This window comes from Mya arenaria, chromosome 10 (assembly GCF_026914265.1).
Source record: "Mya arenaria isolate MELC-2E11 chromosome 10, ASM2691426v1".
Taxonomy (NCBI): domain Eukaryota; kingdom Metazoa; phylum Mollusca; class Bivalvia; order Myida; family Myidae; genus Mya; species Mya arenaria.
The window spans coordinates 60261646-60278726 of NC_069131.1; the positions used below are offsets into that span (position 1 = coordinate 60261646).

Consider the following 17081-nt stretch of genomic DNA (forward strand, 5'->3'; position numbering starts at 1 on the left):
TTGGTGTTGTTGTTGTTCTTCTTCTTCCAGTTGTTCTTCTTGTTATTGTTGTTTGTGCTGTTCTTACAGTAGTTGCTAGTCTTGTTGTTGTTGTTGTTGGTGGTGTCTTCGTTTTTTTGTAGTTGTTGTTGTAGTTTTTGTTGTTGTTGTTGCTGTTGTTGTTGTTGTTTTGATCTTGCTTTGACCTTTTTACCATGAACGGAAATATAACGTACATTCAAATGACAATGTCTACAGTAAAATAATGTTATCGACAACCAAAATTTCGTTCAGGGCCTGCGTGATCGGGGTGATGGTAATCTGACACCGATGAGCTATAGAATGAAAGATCTGAAGCAGTATAAAGGAGCTCCGTCTTTACCCAGATAATCACTCTTTCGTTGCGGGCTGTTTAGATTCTGTTCAATTCTACGGATCGAAATCACAGAGCGACAATGCGGGTGCTTCTTGTCTGCCTTGGCTTGGCGTTGGTTCTTGCTTTAGCAGAAGGAGCTGCTTTTCAACGTACCGGGAAAAATACTGCAAGAACATCCTTGCTTGCAGCGAAACTAGCATCCCTCCGCGGATTCAAGAGACAGGGCGGCCCTACGGGCGATAGTGGACAGAATGGAGAAAATGGCGAAGGTTCCGTTGGCGTTGACGGAGACGGCGGTAGTATGGGCAGTTCGACAGAATGTAAGTTGAAATTTCATTAATATTAGATCACGTGATACAGTTTAGCTTTAAATGACAGGCAGTTCCAAATACATGTACATACTTACTGGCATTCTTTTGTTCCAAGTTGCATTTGTATTGCGTTAGACAGTTGTGCTGAGGGGTTTTGGAATTCATATCTTAGATCATTATCGTACAAAAGAGCGATGATGCTATGCGTACAACGTATAATTTATCGTTGTCAAATCACTAATGAATGAAAATATACTAAAGGTATTGGTCTAGAACATGTAGTATTGTCATAAAATCAGGAGTCGTATTCACGTACATTTTTATAGACTCAAACTCAGACTCAGTCTCAGTCTCAGAATGCTGAGACCATTTTGATTTCCGTATTCACTAACGATTTTAGACTCAGACTCAGCTGAGAATACCTCTAGAGGGTTACTCCTATCGCGGACAACACGAGGACGTGGTACTTGCCTCTGATACATACGATCACTAACGATAGCTCTATGTCCAGCCGCCATCTTTGAAGGTGGCAAAGCTTCTAAATTATAGACTCAACGTTTGAGACTCAGACTCAGACTCAGACTCAGACTCAGACTTTGGACTCAAACTTTGATCTCAGAAACATTATTGAATACCGTTTTACAGCCCAAAGTCTGAGTCTTGAGTCTTAAGTCTACATTTGAGGCTAAGACATGCTCATGAATACGGCCCCAGAGCAGTTGCAAAACGCGGTGGCGATGGCCGAATGGCTACAGTATCGGACTGTGACTAGAAGGGTCCTGGGTTGGTTCTCGAACCCACTCGAAGCTTTGTCGATGTTATGATTCTTAATCGTGTGTACATCAGTGTGTGTAAACCACGTGATAAATTGCGTCATAAATGCAACGTCGGAAGGCACTATATTTTGATTTGAAAACAAAATACTTCAAACAAAGATAACTTCACAATTTCTTCACCATTTTAAATGAAACATAGCTCAGTTTACGCCGCTTACGGAGCCCCGCCCTCGTTCGTTTACCAGAACTTGATTGCGAGTTTAGTTTCTTAAAACACTTCGACAAACCTTTTCACAATACGGCCGTCTGACGGAACACTGTCAAAACATTATTTTGGAAACAGGGTTGTCGAAGTGTTGGATGAAACTAATGACCTAATCAAATTTCGGAACAAAACAAATGCGTGGCTCTTTAAGCGGCATAGACTGCCCTTTGTTTCATTTAAAGTGGTGTTGTAAATGAAAAGTTATCTTTGATTAAAATCTCCATTTTAAGCAAATCTTTGCCTTTCGACGTAGCATATATGACGTAATTTATCACGTGGTATACAAACAATGTACATAACAGATGTTGAAAACCGTACACACGTTCGTCGCTGGTCGCTGAAAAGCTCTACAGAGCTTACGTTACTTACACTTGACATTAATGTTCTTTGCGACATGAAATAACTCTTACAAAATCTTTATCTTAAGATCTTTAAAGATGCACTCTTACTCCCAAATAAGATTTACCACAATTAATAATATTGTTTAATGTTCCAAAAAGGATGAAGAATTATTGAAAACAATGGTTCTTATGAAGGATATCGAGTTTAATTTGAAATAAATTAGCATAAAATACAGTACATTCCACCTTATGAGACTATAGTAGACCACAGTAAATCTTTAAGCATTCACCAATCATTTGATATTTTCGCGCTTTCTTCTATTAAATACACGGTTACAATCATGTTATCAGTATTTTATTTTTTCCATAAATGCATTATTTAGTAAGTAGTTAAAGGTTTATCAGTCAAAATTGAGGAAATACCTAAAACATCAATATAATTACTTAATAAATTACTATAAAAATCTGCAATCTAGTATTTGTTTGTCAGCTGTCTTATTTAACTGGTTTCCTTGGATTCTCGCAAAAATTGGTCCGTTCCAAGACAAAAAATAAAAAAAAGTTGTTAAAACGTTCAATCTGTAAGAGTGCAGCTTTAAACGACCTGTGGCAAATCAAAATGCAAGTAGATGTTTCACTTCAATCGGCGTGGAATGAGGCAGGCTGTGACTGCTTTTGTTGAAATCAGTTTTGGTTATTCTTACTTACATTGGAATGATTTAAAAGATAATGGAAAAATAGCAATATATCGAAAACACATTGCTATTAACCATACGTGTGAGATTGTGTTCATGAATTATCACATTGCTATTAACTATACGTGTGAGATTGTGTTCATGAATTATCACATTGCTATTAACTATACGTGTGAGATTGTGTTCATGAATTATCACATTGCTATTAACTATACGTGTGAGATTGTGTTCATGAATTATCACATTGCTATTAACTATACGTGTGAGATTGTGTTCATGAATTATCACATTGCTATTAACCATACGTGTGAGAGTGTGTTCATGAATTATATGTATTCAGTAGCATAAGTTTCATGGAAACATAAAAGAATCTAAACTATTTAAACATGCGGAATGCATTTTTTTTCGAACAATTTATGATATATTGAGAGAGAATGGCAGTTTATTTTCTTATTCTTTTCAGATGAGCCTGCGTTCTCTTACTGTAAGTACACCATTATTTCATCACATAAGATAGAAAAGATTTTTTTTCCAGTAGATTGAGTAAAATGTAACAATGGATGACTATGTAAACCGTCGATATACATCCGAGGTTGATTTCGATTGAAAATGGCCGAGGAGTTCCGATTATCAGTTTAAAGAACGTACAGCGAAAACATACATATACCTCGTTTCCAGTGATAGCCTTGTTTTCCTTTCAGATTTATGGCTTGATGACCTGTGCAGAGATTTTTCAATGATGAGGGGATATATTTCAAGTAAGTATTACATGCATCTTGAAAAATATGTGAACTTCAACACACTTAACCTTTGAAAGGCGTACAAACAAAATTCCATTTTCCCGACCGACCATTATTTTCCCCCCGATAATTCCAAATTCAATTTACCCGACCGACCATTATTTTCCTCCCGATCATTCCAAATTCCATTTACCCGACCGACCATTATTTTCCTCCCGATCATTCAAAATTCAATTTACCCGACCGACCATTATTTTCCTCCCGACCATTCAAAATTCCATTTACCCGACCGACCATTATTTTCCTCCCGATCATTTTAAATTCCATTTACCCGACCGACCATTATTTTCCTCCCGATCATTCAAAATTCCATTTACTTGACCGACCATTATTTTCCTCCCAACCATTCAAAATTCCATTTACTCGACCGACCATTATTTTCCTCCCAACCATTCAAAATTCCATTTACTCGACCGACATTATTTTCCTCCCAACCATTCAAAATTCCATTTACCCGACCGACCATTATTTTCCTCCTAACCATTCCCTCTCCCTTTACGTTTCGATAGTTATGCGTAATTTTGAGTACTTTTCTTATTTTCATATTTGGGTGAAATTGTTAAAAAATATTAATTTAAAACTTTCTACATTTGTGATGTTTCCTGATATATATCTTCCTTTAAATTCTTCAGCGTTTATTACTCAAGTATCTTATTTCATTTCGCAAAATTACCGACTTACCTCTTTTTAAAAGGTTCAAAACTCTTTAAAGCTGCACTCTCACAGATGTACCTACCAAATCTGCTACATGTGCTGGAAAACCATGTGTTATCTAGAAATAAATTAATACCGTAGGATTTTGTTAAAGCTGCACTCTCACAGATATACCGTATTTACACCTTTTTTATCTTTGAAAGGGCAAATGTTTGCTTAAATATCTGCAAACCCATGATAAAAGATTGCTGACAAAAGATCAGATCGTAGATTTTCCTATTTCCTTTCGAAAATTATTGTTTTAAGACTTAAAACCGGGTCTAACGATTAAAAAAAATGCATAAAATACCAATTTTTGAACTTGAATATAAAAATCTGCGATCTCATTTTTGTCAGTAGTCTTATATAGCTGTTTTCCAAGGATTTTCGCAAAAAAATGGCTCGTTCCAAGACAAAAAATAAAAACGTTGTCAAAATGTTCAATCTGTGAGGGTGCAGCTTTACCTCATGTTGGTAGCTTTATCTATAAAGATAATTATAACGATCGAAATATTTAAAAAAAATTATGAACGTGTTGGCCATAATTTTTGTCTGAATAAAAAGCAAGATATCATTTATCTTGATTTTTTGTAAGCACTCTTATATCATTGGTTTGCAGATATTTACGCAAAACTTTGCTTTTTCCAAGACAAAAAGTTAGGAAGTTGTAAAAAAGTTATATCTGTGAGACTGCACCTTTAATGTTACAAAATAAGAATTGATCATATTTGATGACAAACACAGTAGACACCAAATCCAACCTTCTTATTTTAATATATTTTGAAAATGCATAACTAATTATTTTAACTTGAATCTCTATTTATAAAAAAGTTTTACCCATAACAGAGAACCTCTGTCCACCGCCAACGAGCGAGAATTCGTTGACAGGCGCACTTGACGTCACTTACGCTAAAGATATCTGCCCCAGAGTTATCGATCTAAGTGACAGTTTCGTCGAAAGGGTGAGTGAATAAAATCCGGTTTTACTGTTTTCTGGATGTCTGCTGGCCGGTGATGGGGCTGTTGGCGGGGGTCGGATCGCGGATCTTCGTGTTTCCGTTCGGAATTTGATGTATTTTGGCTTAAACCGTTACTAACAAAAAATGCATAGAACATCGGTTTTAGAACGGGGATGTGTGGGGTTGCGATCTGGTCTATTGTCGGTGGTCTTCTGCCGCTGGTTTGCAGATAATTGCGAGGGAGTTTGTTCGTTTCGATACAGGGAAATAAAGGTGTTGTCAGGGCGTTCGATCTGTGAGATTGCAGCTGTAAGTGCTGCAAACATTCTGTTCACTGCGTTTTCTATTATGTAGTTACTGATTTTTGTTTCACTGTTGGGTTTAAATCGTGTCAAACTTGTTTCTATGTCAACATCTCATGCATATTATATGCCAAAAATGTAAATAAAAACATGAAACTTGAAACCTGGTCACAATGCCTTATTTAGATTAAAGAATAAATAACCATTTACCATTTATTCCACAAATTTCATCTTCCCCACTTAGATAACGATAAAAAAACTCCTTCGGGGAATATCACGTGGTCTCAGAAGTAAATATGCAGACGATGTACGAAAAGGTGATTAAAATTTAAAACGAGTTTCAGGTCTAAAAATAAAAAACCTCAGAAAAAAGCGCATGTATATTAAGTTGCTGAGCAGGGTTGTCTGCAGATCCAATATCGTCAGCAACAATGAGTATTCCACTTATTTTGCCGTTGAAGCGACGATTTGGGCGGCCATCTTGATTGTTACATATATTGTTGAAATCACGTGATACTCCCCAGTAAACGTTTCGAAAGTGCTGGCTACATCTATCATCTTTATTTGTTACACAACAACGAAAACCAGACCAATGTCGGTAATGACATATAGCGACAAAGTATGTTATCCCAACAATCTGGATTTGTCGGTTTTCACAGACTGGTTCAGACGTTTTTTATTGCAGGGCCTATTGAAAGTAGAAGATGAGACCATTTGGATCGCCATCGATGGGTTTTTGCAGAAACACCTGGATCTATTTAAATGTAAGACACTTATGGTTGGTATTGGGTATGGAAAAGAAGTCAGTAAAAATACACATACAGTCAACCCCCGCTGGCTCGAACTCCCAGGCGAAAATACCTCGAGCCTCGAAAAATTCGTGCTAAGCGGGAATGTTTCCTTCCTTCTTGTATTGAGTATTATATAAATATGAATTATCGAAATCGAAGCCTAAAAATATTTAATTTTAATTAACGATTTTCGGGGGAGAAATAGAGCACATTTTGTAATTATTGCTTAATAATGCTCTTTGATTGAAATAAGTATTTGTTCACATTTTACACGAACTTATTTGGTTATGTGTCTGTCCCTAAACACTAGAACGACCCTTTAATAGTCCCTTTTATCCCCTTTTTTGAAGGCAGCCTTGCACATGTCGGTGCCGGAATCAGGGAGTTATTCGGTGGATTGGACGAGGAAGCCCGTGAGTAGTGTTTATATAATACACAACTATGTTAATTATTGGATGCCTAGTAACCCATATCATTTCAGTATTATTTGAAAGGGGGTTAAAGGCCTGGTTTTAGGAATGTTTGGCATGAAAATCCCCTGCTGTGCATCTTCTGCTAATTGCACTGGTGTCACAGTAGGTGCCATTTTCCTGTATATTGGTTTATTGACTCAGGGCCATATAGGGCCCACCAAAACTGCACAGCAGGATACTCATATATATATACTAGATATAAGTAATAAGCTAGCAATTAACTTTCAAAAATGATGCCAAATGTATTAAGGCTCGCCGGCATCAAAAGATAATATTTAAAGGAACTATTTGGAAACCAGCTTAGTCGGTCAGGAATCACTTATATAGATATGTTGGTAACATATATTTTTTTAAAGTTTGCTCAATTGAGTAATTTGTCAATGGGTCTCCTGATAAGAGAAAGCAGTTGGAACTCGCTTTGTCGAACTGTTATGTCGATGTTCTGGTTATCTTCTTCTTCTTCTTCTTCTTCTTCTTCTTCTTCTTCTTCTTCTTCTTTTTCTTCTTCTTCTTCTTCTTCTTCTTCTTCTTCTTCTTCTTCTTCTTCTTCTTCTTCTTCTTCTTCTTCTGTCTTCTTCTTCCTTCTTCCGTCTTCTTCGTCTTCTTCTTCCTTCTTCCGTCTTCTTCTTCTTCTTCTTCTTCTTCTTCTTCTTCTTCTTCTTCTTCTTCTTCTTCTTCTTCTTCTACTTCTTCTTCTTCTTCTTCTTCTTCTTCTTCTTCTTCTCCTCTAGCTTACCACCTATTTTGACAATCATTTATATCACAGCTTAAAACTTAGAGAATAGGATCTTATTTTCCCAGACCTGTGAAGAATATGATCAGGGAATAATAAGGTCCTACAGTGCATTTTGATGGTATTCAAAGTCCTAGTACGCATGACATTGTTGGTTTTAACCTTTATATGTCTTTGGTTAAGTTCAGTTCTATACAAGGTTGTTACATTCAGTTCTATGTTTTTGAATTATATTTGGTATTCAGCTTTTTACAACTGCTGCACCGCCTGACAAAATAATTGTGTAAAAATAATAATTGTCTCTTTCATTCCTTTTAGTTGACGAGGAGTTTTTTGAGTGTTCTCTAAAGCTTGAAAACTTTTCGGAAGAGGAGAAAGCATTTTACGAGGAAGTAGGCGAGCTTCACAAAATGGTAGAGGACCACTTCAATGACAACCAAGGAGAGAATCCAGATAAAAAGAAGCTGCGCTCGCTGCTGCAAACCATGTTGCGAAATCTGGAGAAACGGGTTAGTTTATTCTACAATTGGGCTTATATCTCATTTCCTACATGAATGACGCCATCCGATTGGCCTAGAGCGGTCACGTGCTCGACGTGTACAATCCATACACACTCTGTAATTTGTCAGTATGTTTCATACCGCCCCTGTAACTTTCATACTCCGCAGGAGACGTAACAAAATGGCGGCCAAATAATTTGTAACTTCTCTCTCGGCTTATCTTTTCACTGTAGGGGAGCAAACTCATGCACGTTATTGAATATCCAGTTTATTCAAGCAATCATTTGAGTGTAACAAGATGTAAATAAGTGTGTATTCCCACTATGTAAAACCCGGCCGACCCTTTTTGTACAGCAAAACCTTAAATTGGTTTGTTTTCGTTGTTTTTTGGGGTTTTTTTTGCTTTTAGCTAGTAGAATACATTTGTGCCGGGTAAACAATTAACGCTTTTATCTGCAACACTAGTTCAAATCTATGTTTCTTTTGTTTTTCTACAAAGGCTTGAAAAACAAAACATATTTAATAAACAGATGAGATGCTGTGACTTAACTGTTTCTGACCGACCATGGCCAGTATTTAATATTGACATTATCCTTATCCTTAGACATGCCTCGGTGATTCCATTCAGCCTATTGGTCAGCTAAATATACAGGCCAATCAAAACACTTCGTTTCTAATCTAAATTTTAAGTTCAATCTAAGTTAATGCTAAGTCAATACGTCCTCGGCTCATGAAGTTCGTAGACGATAGCGAAAACAATCTTTTTTCCGCCTGTATCTAGTGTCAAAAAATAATAAACGTAATATGTAGAAGTTGGTAATATCAATTAAAAGTGACACACTAAACCTAGTACTTGATAGATGCAAAAAATATAAAAAAAATATATTTTGATGCATTATTCTGTTTAACGCATTTGACTTGATGATTAAAACCAAAAACAAACTTGTATATGTAAATTTAAAAAACTGTTTAAGCTGAAAACAAATATATAATGTATGTACAAATAAAAAATATAAGCAACTTGTAAAATTATAATTTTAATATTTTGGCGTTTTTTAACAAGGCAGTTTTTTTATCAAAGATTATTAATAAAAGACATTTTAAAATGATTTAATGTTTCAAACTTTACACAAATAATATTGTTTTTGTTTTGTTTTAACCAAGTTAAATGAGTTGGAAAAAAATCATGCATTGAAATTGAAATTAAATGTTTGTATGTGTATCGAGTGTAACCTTGTACTGTGCCTCTTTAAAGTAATATAATCAGGTGCAATATATAAACCCGAAAGAGGCCGACTTCCTGTTCAACGTTAAAAATAGATTGTGTCATGTTAAATGGATACAATTATTAGTGAACATACCAGAATCGTGTTTCATTTCCTCGGTGTGACATCATCATTACAAGTCAATGACGTCAGAAACCTATTTAGGGAAGTACACCCCTAATGAAATCCTCGAATTGAGGAGTCTTCCTTCTTTTGAGGTTTTTAATGTATAAGTTCGTTTCCATCTAAAAGCACAAATATATATTTACTTTTTTTTTCTTTTGATTTGTTCCAATATTAAAATTAAAAGCTTATACTGGATAAGTGATATTTGGCTCGATTGTTCAGAACTACATTAAAGTTAACAACTTGATTAATGACATCGTTGTTAACCTTTTAATCGTTACTGCGCTGAAAGTTTAATGGATACACCTGTGATATGCAGTGTTCTTAACAATATTTGAGATAACTGTTTTAGAGTTACTTGTTTTATTTGAATATATGAAAACATCATGAAATAGTTTGAACTTTAACAACGACGTTGTTAATCACGTTGTTAACTGTAACTAAGTTCTGAACACTCGGCCCATTATCTACAATATAGCGATTGACGGGACCCATTAACTCATTGATGTACAACATCTTTGAAACAGAACCATGGGTGGTATGTAATACTAGTCTTAATTGGATCAATGAACGATGTAGCTAATCGGATTGCTCGATATAAATAACGGGCCTTGCAAAGAGTGGAGTCAGTGATGTATGACCTTGAGATTGGCATAAGTTGTATATTTAATACAACACCTGACTTTGTCTCTTAGAATTCAGCCTACATGTTCAGCCAGTGAAATTGCAGATAGGCAATCATTAAGTATTATACTTTATTATTAAAAAAACACAACTTGCACGGGAGTTTAAAGGTCCGCCTATTGCCACGCATATAATATATACTATCTGTGCCAGATTTTGCGTTGACATATCAGCCAATGAAGTTGTTTTTTAAGTCAGTTAGATGAACTGAAGTAAAATCTTGATGATTAAGAATGGTTCCTTTGCTACGCTCACTTCGCTCATTCTAATCATTAATATTTATATTGAAAACTACAGAAACAAGTTCAGTCTTCGAAAGTTTAAACATGAACCCCGTTAAATGGCAAAGGGTCAACACCAAAGGCATAGAACACAAAAACAAACAATCACAAACCAGAAACATGAAACAACAGCACAAAATTCCACAAACAACACACTAAATATATAATGTATACAAACTAGGTGTGTTTATCAAGGATTGTTAGGAACCGCTTTGGAATGGTCAGTAAAATGTAAATTTACTGGGGGTTTAAACCAGTTAGTGTGCACAACCTCACCCTTATCCCAACAATCCCTAATAAATTAAAAAGGTAAATGGTGAATGTTAATGAAGACTCGTCATTTGCTTTTCAGCGCCGCTAGACGAATATTCCGCTCAACAACTCGATACCGTTATATGGACAACGAACTTCTGGACAGCGCACTGACAATTACAAAACAACTAGAACTTGACCACTAGAAACTTGACCACTAGAAACTTGACCATCCACTCAGTTTATACCACCTTGACTTTGGTTGAATGAAGTTACAATTCATTTTTCCATATATTCCCCACGACCAACCATATATGTAAAACATTTCGGATCAGTCTTTTTTGTTTCAGATTTGCAATGCCGATGTCAGTGTATTATTAGTGTGTTTCCTTGCTCGATCGTACTTTCTGTTTACTGTTTCAATGTTTGTATTATTGAGTTATGTGTTTTATTTTTCATATTTTTATTTTATATTTTTTAAGCCAATGGAAAACGAGTTTATGATCTGCGCGCACATGTGTATATATCTTGGTGTTTAATTTCTTTGCAGGGACTTGTTCTCAGATTTTATGATTTCACCAGTTTTTTACAACTTCATTTAAATCGATTCATTGTCCGTACTGTTATTTACAAAGGCCACCCAGCAACTGGCAAATACTCATTTGAACTTTTTGTTACAATAAGCTTAAAATTATTTAATGTTTAATAGTGTACTAAGGTTTTATGCAAAATCGAGTAATTTATTTCGTATATTTTAATACAAGTTAACAATAGACCTCTTATTTGAACCATGTTTAGTCATTTGACGAGCATTTCGAATTATGATTTTTATGTCGTTATCTGACCCAATAAAACGTGCATGTATGTATATTGTAGTCTCTTACACGGATTAACCTTCCGAAATCTTCTTTGTTTCAATAAATATCTAGCACTGAATTTCTGTTGTTGTCAAATACATGAACATGCGTTCTAGTCCTACTGTAATTGCAATGTTAACTGGGCCGGTAGTCATAAACGTCTTGGCACGGTTGTTCAAAACTCTCGTTAAATTGCTTACGTTGACGCTGATGGGTTAGGGTTTATCATAAGCGTTAACGTAAACTGAAGACATTGACCAGCGTTATCCTGTTGTTAAGAAATATATTGGTGTAAGCGTTAGTTAAGTCATATTTAACGTCAGTCATTTTTTTAATCAAAATATTTCACTAGATAGATAAGAAAAAAAATAACGTTAATCCTTTAATGCACCAGTCAATTGTAACCACGTCCCCCCAGGTCCGGGGAATAGCGGGGATTTTGACTTTCGGTCCAGTCAACGCCGGGTAAATTCCCCGTCCTGCGAGGACGAACAGATTGTAAAGTCCCCGCCAAATGCCCCCGCACCCAAGGGACCTTAAGTTAGGCTAATTCCCCGCTATATTTTTGCGAACACAAAACCACATTCACCCGGCACTGCGAGGCCACCTGGAAGGTAAAAACACGGACCACTTCCCCGGCTATCCCCGGTATACCCCCGGACCTGGGGGGGGGGGGGGGGGGGGGGGGGGTGGACGTGGTTACAATTGACTGGTGCATAATTTGACCATGCGATGTTTATAAAATCGCCTTAAGTTAAGAAATGACTTACAAATACGTTGTATATTATGAATACCGGCCGTAGTTCAAGTTTATATCGATATCCAACGCATATATCTTAAATCGCAGGAATACTGACAACGGTTTCATCAACGGAAAAATTTGGGAAAATGTGTGGAGAAGAATTTCATATAAGAGTTTAAAGGCAATCATTAAAACGTCTTACATCGGTGTAAGCAACTCTGAAATGAAAGGGTTGCGTATTTAGAAAGGTCAAGACTATCAATGTAAAATACAATCTGCACTCTCACAGATTGACCGTTTTGACAACAATTTTATGGGTTTTTTTTGTATATGAATGAGCTTTTATTTTGCGTAAATGTCATTAAATCAGTGATATAAGAATGTTGACTCATAAGACTGATGAGATCGCAGTTTTTTCATAATTATTGTCGAAAATTGATGTTTTATGGCTAAAAACGATACTTACGCTTTCAGAAAATTGCATTTTAGGACGTTTTTCTAACATTTTAGATCTAATATACTGTGAGTAATCTTATAGGATTGAAAAGAAGGTGTTTATGCAAAAATCAGCTAATTCTTAGATAAAAAAATCAAAACTGTCAATCTGTGAGAGTGCAGCTTTAAAGGTACGAGTTGGCAAAATCTCAGACACCCTTTGCATAACTCGTGTCTGTCAATGGAGTTTTCGAACGCATATATGCAAGCTTTAATTCCATCTATATTTCACTTAAACAAATGACGACATTGGTTAGGAATGGTCTGATGAGCAATATACAATCTACATTATGAGCCAATGAGATTGAAGACAGGTGGCCATTAAGTAGTAGACGTAATCATTAAAAATTTAAACTTTTGCGCGTGTTTAAAGGTCTGCCTTCTGCCAATCCGATACACATTCCCTGCGTCAGATTTTGCTACGACAATGTATCAGCCAATGAGATTGTATTCTTAGTCAGTTAGATGTTTTGTAAGTCCGTTAGATGACCTGAATTAAAATCATAATGATTAATAAGGGCTCTATCTCTACGCTAACTCCGTCCGTTCTTCATCATTAAGATTGGAATTCATGTCATCTAACTATTACTTAACTACGCTAGACGATTGATTTCGATCGGTCAACAGATCACAGTTATATCCCTTTCGACCAAAGTAAACAATGCAACAGAAAATGGCGAATTTGTTTCTGTTATTTACACATACTTCTGTTGTACTCATTACCATCTGCGATCGCAACGAAAACAGAAAAATCAGATATGTTCCGATTATCCGAAAACAGAATATCAGAATTTTTGGCATACATAAGACAGCATTAACTTTAACCTGATTAGTATTCGTAGTGTAACGGGCCGCTGTAGGCGGCGGGTGTGCGTTCGTAGTGTAACGGTCCGCTGTAGGCGGCGGATGTGCGTTCGTAGTGTAACGGTCCGCTGTAGGCGGTGGATGTGCGTTCGTAGTGTAACGGTCCGCTGTAGGCGGTGGATGTGCGTTCGTAGTGTAACGGTCCGCTGTAGGCGGCGGGTGTGCGTTCGTAGTGTAACGGTCCGCTGTAGGCGGCGGATGTGCGTTCGTAGTCTAACGGTCCGCTGTAGGCGGCGGGTGTGCGTTCGTAGTGTAACGGTCCGCTGTAGGCGGCGGGTGTGCGTTCGTAGTGTAACGGTCCGCTGTAGGCGGTGGATGTGCGTTCGTAGTGCAACGGTCCGCTGTAGGCGGCGGATGTGCGTTCGTAGTGTAACGGTCCGCTGTAGGCGGCGGATGTGCGTTCATTGTGTAACGGTCCGCTGTAGGCGGCGGATGTGCGTTCATAGTGTAACGGTCCGCTGTAGGCGGCGGATGTGCGTTCGTAGTGTAACGGTCCGCTGTGCGTTCGTAGTGTAACGGTCCGCTGTAGGCGGTGGATGTGCGTTCATAGTGTAACGGTCCGCTGTAGGCGGCGGATGTGCGTTCGTAGTGTAACGGTCCGCTGTAGGCGGCAGATGTGCGTTCGTAGTATAACGGTCCGCTGTAGGCGGCGGGTGTGCGTTCGTAGTGTAACGGTCCGCTGTAGGCGGCGGATGTGCGTTCGTAGTGTAACGGTCCGCTGTAGGCGGCGGGTGTGCGTTCGTAGTATAACGGTCCGCTGTAGGCGGCGGGTGTGCGTTCGTAGTGTAACGGTCCGCTGTAGGCGGTGGATGTGCGTTCGTAGTGCAACGGTCCGCTGTAGGCGGCGGATGTGCGTTCGTAGTGTAACGGTCCGCTGTAGGCTGCGGATGTGCTTTCGTAGTATAACAGTCCGCTGTAGGCGGCGGATGTGCGTTCCTAATGTAACGGTCCGCTGTAGGCGGCGGATGTGCGTTCGTAGTGTAACGGTCCGCTGTAGGCCGCGGATGTGCGTTCATAATACTATTTCGTTATAAACGGAAATACGTTCATAGTATGTATGTTAACTTTGTTGGTAATATGCAAATTAGCAAAGCCCGGGCTCTGTGTAAATAGAGAATTTAGTGTATATAAAGACCAGTGGACCCCTTCAGGCTCGAGCATGCTTTTCCCTGAAGGGATCTGTTGGTGTTTGTTTCACGTCGCACGTTACAGTATGTTAAAGGAATACAGATCTTACCAGCGTCGAGGACTCGTGCACGCATGAGTTGAGTTTCCAAGAGCAATATACCTGATGTTCTTAGCGTGGTCTAGAACCATTCAAGGCATACTTCAACCCATAAAATATGCATAAATAAAAAGAGGTGTCAATAACTATAATTATATGTTTTATATATACTCGTATATTCCATGTGTATCTATTTCTTGATTGCCATGTAACAGTTTACGATCTAGACATCGTCGTAGTAGTTAGAGAGAGGTTGCGAAAACTACGTCCAAGTGCGTGTGTACGTGTGGACAACTTTTTTGCGCTATACGTCATCACGATATGTGTACATTATGCAATTACCCAATATCTATATCAGTTAGCGGCCCCAGGCCGAAAAGTGATATAGATATAAAGCCCCAATTTTTGAGAATTTGATTGGCTTATTAAATAGGGCCAAAAAATGATATAGATTCGCAGCTGAAAATTTGGAAACGGCAGCCATTTTATTTTAAAGTCAATATTAAAACGTTTGTTTTTAAGAGTTGTTTTTTCTTATATGTCAATATTTTTTTTTAAGGGCATGAAGATATTTAATAAAATTGCCGGGGGCAGTCGTATTGGCTCGAGGCCGAACCAATACGACTGCCCTCAGACAAATAACAGGGCCAATATCAAATCACTTATTTATTAACATGCCTAAACACGTGTGTGGTGCTCATCGTACAAGTACACGCCTAAACACGTGTGTGGTGCTCAACGTACAAGTACACGCCTAAACACGTGTGTGGTGCTCATCGTACAAGTACACGCCTAAACACGTGTATGGTGCTCATCGTACAAGTACACGCCTAAACACGTGTATGGTGCTCATCGTACAAGTACACGCCTAAACACGTGCATGGTGCTCATCATTCAAGTACACATCTAAACACGTGCATGGTGCTCATCGTACAAGTACACGCCTAAACACGTGCGTGGTGCTCATCGTACAAGTACACGCCTAAACACGTGTGTGGTGCCCAGCGTACAAGTCCACGCCTAAACACGTGTGTGGTGCTCATCGTACAAGTACACGCCTAAACACGTGTATGGTGCTCATCGTACAAGTACACGCCTAAACACGTGTGTGGTGCTCAACGTACAAGTACACGCCTAAACACGTGTGTGGTGCTCAACGTACAAGTACACGCCTAAACACGTGTGTGGTGCTCATCGTACAAGTACACGCCTAAACACGTGTGTGGTGCTCATCGTACAAGTACACGCCTAAACACGTGTGTGGTGCTCAACGTACAAGTACACGCCTAAACACGTGTGTGCTGCTCAACGTACAAGTACACGCCTAAACACGTGTGTGGTGCTCAACGTAAAAGTACACGCCTAAACACGTGTGTGGTGCTCAACGTACACGTACACGCCTAAACACGTGTGTGGTGCTCAACGTAAAAGTACACGCCTAAACACGTGTATGGTGCTCAACGTACAAGTACACGCCTAAACACGTGTGTGGTGCTCAACGTACAAGTACACGCCTAAACACGTGTTTGGTGCTCAACGTACAAGTACACGCCTAAACACGTGTATGGTGCTCAACGTACACGTACACGCCTAAACACGTGTATGGTGCTCAATGTAAAAGTACACGCCTAAACACGTGTGTGGTGCTCATCATTCAAGTACACATCTAAACACGTGTGTGGTGCTCATTGTACAAGTACACGCCTAAACACGTGTGTGGTGCTCATCGTACAAGTACAAGCCTAAACCCGTGTGTGGTGCTCATCGTACAAATACACACCTAAACACGTGTGTGGTGCTTATCATACAAGTGCACGCCTAATCATACAAGTGCACGCCTAAACACGTGTGTGGTGCTTATCATACAAGTGCACGCCTAAACACGTGTATGGTGCTCATCGTACAAGTACACGCCTAAACAAGTGTATGGTGCTTATCATACAAGTGCACGCCTAAACACGTGTGTGGTGCTTATCATACAAGTGCACGCCTAAACACGTGTGTGGTGCTTATCATTCAAGTACACGCCTAAACACGTGCATGGTGCTCATCATTCAAGTACACGCCTAAACATGTGTTTGGTGCTCAACGTACAAGTACACACCTAAACACGTGTGTGGTGCTCATCATTCAAGTACACGCCTAAACACGTGTGTGGTGCTCATCGTACAAGTACACGCCTAAACACGTGTGTGGTGCTCATCGTACAAGTACACGCCTAAACACGTGTATGGTGCTCATCGTACAAGTACACGCCTAAACACGTGTGTGGTGCTCATCATTCAAGTACACGCCA

At 38.6% G+C, this 17081-nt stretch overlaps 1 protein-coding gene across 1 annotated transcript; it reads left to right on the forward strand.

Moving 5' to 3' along the window:
* The first annotated feature begins 362 nt into the window (after positions 1–362).
* On the forward strand, positions 363–11538 carry LOC128207036 (uncharacterized). Its single transcript, XM_052909832.1, has 8 exons — positions 363–675; positions 3207–3227; positions 3445–3501; positions 5083–5198; positions 6183–6261; positions 6639–6701; positions 7813–8003; positions 10703–11538. The coding sequence occupies exons 1-8, from the start codon at positions 435–437 to the stop codon at positions 10709–10711; spliced, it is 777 nt and encodes a 258-aa protein (XP_052765792.1). The 5' UTR covers positions 363–434; the 3' UTR covers positions 10712–11538.
* The last annotated feature ends 5543 nt before the right edge of the window (positions 11539–17081 follow it).